The sequence below is a fragment of the Colobus angolensis genome, unplaced genomic scaffold, assembly GCF_000951035.1.
Source record: "Colobus angolensis palliatus isolate OR3802 unplaced genomic scaffold, Cang.pa_1.0 Scaffold93, whole genome shotgun sequence".
Lineage (NCBI taxonomy): Eukaryota > Metazoa > Chordata > Mammalia > Primates > Cercopithecidae > Colobus > Colobus angolensis.
The window spans coordinates 256,653-259,637 of NW_012123265.1; the positions used below are offsets into that span (position 1 = coordinate 256,653).

General features: G+C 48.9%; 1 protein-coding gene across 1 annotated transcript in view; it reads left to right on the plus strand.

Moving 5' to 3' along the window:
* Positions 1-1,717: 1,717 nt before the first annotated feature.
* The window catches only part of TERF2 (telomeric repeat binding factor 2), a 72,580-nt gene continuing 71,312 nt past the window's right edge, over positions 1,718-2,985 (plus strand). Inside the window, exons 1-2 of the mRNA XM_011932123.1 lie at positions 1,718-1,810; positions 1,862-1,910. Of these exons, the coding sequence (XP_011787513.1) occupies positions 1,718-1,810; positions 1,862-1,910 (142 nt within the window). The remainder of the gene's footprint in view (positions 1,811-1,861; positions 1,911-2,985) is intronic.

The following is a 2,985-nucleotide window of genomic DNA, read 5'->3' on the forward strand; positions in this document are numbered from 1 at the left end:
CCCATGCCTATAATCCCAGCACTTTGGGAGGCTAAGGCGGGCAGATCACCTGAGGTTGGGAATTCGAGGCCAGTCTGACCAACATGGTGAAACCCCATCTCTACTAAAAATACAAAATTAGCCGAGTGTGGTGGCGGATGCCTGTAATCCCAACTACTCAGGAGGCTGAAGCAGGAAAATCGCTTGAACCCGGGAGGCAGAGGTTGCGGTGAGCCAAGATCGCACCATTGCTCTCCAGCCTGGGCAACAAGAGCGAATCTCTGGCTCAAAAAGAAAAAAAAAAAAAATCTGGAGGCAGTATATTGTACCGCCACCAGGCTTTTAGAGATGTTTACTGCAAGCCCCTTAAGGCAATGGATCCTTCAAGCCAGTCACATAGGCTTTGGATGTACTATGTCAAGCAGAACCTGCATCAGATCCTCATAGAAAAGGGAAAATAAGCTAGGACCTCCCCTTTCGTTCTTTCTCCTCTCCCTTTAAATAAAACAAGGAGCTGGGCGTAGTGGCTCATGCCTGTAATCCCAGAACTTTGGGAGGCCAAGGCAGGAAGATCGCCTGAGCTCAGGAGTTTGAGACCAATCTGGGCAACACGGAGAGATCCCACCTCTTCAAACATTTTTAAAATTAGCTGAATGCGGTGGCACACGCCAGTGGGCCCAGCTCCTTCGGGAACTGTGGCAGGAGGATTGCTTGAGCCCAAGAGGTTGCGGCTGCAGTGAGCCATGTTCACAACACTGCACTCCAGCCTGGGCAACAGAGCAAGACCTTGTCTCCAAACAAAAAAGCAAAAAACAAAACAAGGGTTTGTGAACACTGGTCTTGAGTGCACAGAGCGCCTACCTTCCTTTACCAGGAGCAAAACACTGAGTAGTCTTTGTAACCTCGGCCTCCCAAAGTTCTGGGATTACAGGCGTGAGCCACGGTGCCTGACTGCAACAGTCTACACATCTAACCTTTTGCACTGTCAGATCCAAAGGGAAAAAACCTGATGAGTTGTGATGAGTTGTTTGGGGAAGTGGCATGGGCAGACCACTCACTGTAGAGGGCCCAGCATATCACAGAGGACTGAAGGGTCCAAGGCAAGGGAGAGGTTGGGCGGAAATGTGTTACACACCAATCCCCCAACTCTGGTGAGTCTGTGCCTTTTCTGATACCACCAGCAGAAAGTCACAGTCCTTTCCTTGCAAATAATGTTTTAGAAATGTCCTGGCTGGTGTGGTGGCTCACCCCAGTAATCCCAGCACTTTGGGAGGCTGAGACAGGAGGATCACTTGAGGCCAGGAGTTCGAGACCAGCCTGGGCAACATAATAAGACTCCGTCTCTACCAAAAAAAATTCAAAAATTAGCCAGGCATGGTGGCAGTTGCCTATGGTCCCAGCAACTCAGGAGACTGAGGCAGGAGGATTGCTTGAGATCACTTGAACCCAGGAGGTTGAGGCTGCAGTGAGCTGTGTTCATGCCTCTGCACTCCAGCCTGAGCAACACAGCAAGACTCTGTCTCAAAAAAAAAAAGGAAAAGAAAAAGAAAAAGCAATTAACTTCTGGAGCTCACTCCCACCCCCAATCCACTCGGGCATCTTGTGTTTGGAGTCAAGGTTGTAGCAGGCCCCGCCCCACTCTGGAGCACGGATCCGGTGCAGCCTTTTGAGAGGCATCTTCAGTGCTTCCGTACCGCTGAAGCCCATACCCATGGAGCACATACCATTAGTGAGCACGATGGCACCTGCAGTTCTGCGCAACAGCTTCATAGCCTTTTGTTTGAAGTGCTGCCATAATGACGTTCACATTATTGTAACGCTGATGATTCAGGTATGGCCTTGTCTCCTTTCCAACGCACACAACTTGTGTTTTTCATTTTAGGTTCCAGGGAGGGCTAGAAACATCCCCCTCTTCCCTCCTGAGGAAGAAAGTAAGCTTCACAGACAGTCTTTTCAGGATTTCTGAGGCTCACCTTATTCTCTACTGTCTGTGTTTTATACTTTGTCACTGGGAGAAAAGGTTGGAAACAAAAGGGAATGAAATCCACCTCCACTTTCTTCTTAATAGAAAAACAACTTTGGGATTAGTTTATTTTGCCGCCACTGTCAACGTGCAGAGTTTTAGAAAATCATAGAAAATGTGTAGCCTTGTTTCCTTTTTCTCACTCTCTCCCTCCCACCCTCCTCCAAAAAAAATACAATTTTGCTGTATTTTCCTCTCAGAAAATGCCAACCAGGCCTCAAGGTAGGAGGACCAAACAGAATCGGTCATGTCGCTCCTTTTCTTCCATTTCTTTCAAACTTCCATGACACCAGCTTAAGAGAGAAGGCCTGAGTGGTGGATAAAAATGCAATATTCAAGCAGCTATCAAGGGGTGTTGGGATGGTGAGCCACGCTGGGGCGTCAGGGGCAGCCCTCCATCACTTGAGTATGGTGGAGGCCCACGGGGCTCTGGTCAAGGTGGGCACAGCTCCTTCAGAAAGTGAGGACACCTGCCCCCTTACGCTGAGCCTGAAATCAGCGGCTGTCACTAGCCAGCATATGTGTCTCCAAAATGGCTTAATTTCTTTTTATTTTTATTTATTTATTTTTTGAGATGGAGTTTTGCTCTCGTTGCCCAGGCTGGAGTACAATGGCATGATCTCGGCTCACCGCAACCTCTGCCTTCTGGGTTCAAGCAATTCTCCTGCCTCAGCCTCCTGAGTAGCTGGGATTACAGGTATGTACCACCATGCCCAGGTTTCACCATGTTGGTCAGGCTGGTCTTGAATTCTTGGGTGATCCGCCTACCTCAGCCTCCCAAAGTGCTTTGATGACAGGTATGAGCCACCACACCCGGCCTCAGGATGGCTTAATTTCTATATGTCAAGCACAGGCCTGTCTTGGAGGATTTTCCCTCTGCTGGAATGGTCTCCCCAACCCCTGCTTCACATACAGACCTTATTCCAATGTCAGTTTAAACGTCATTGCCTTCCTAAGATCATGGCTCACCACTTCCTCCTAAG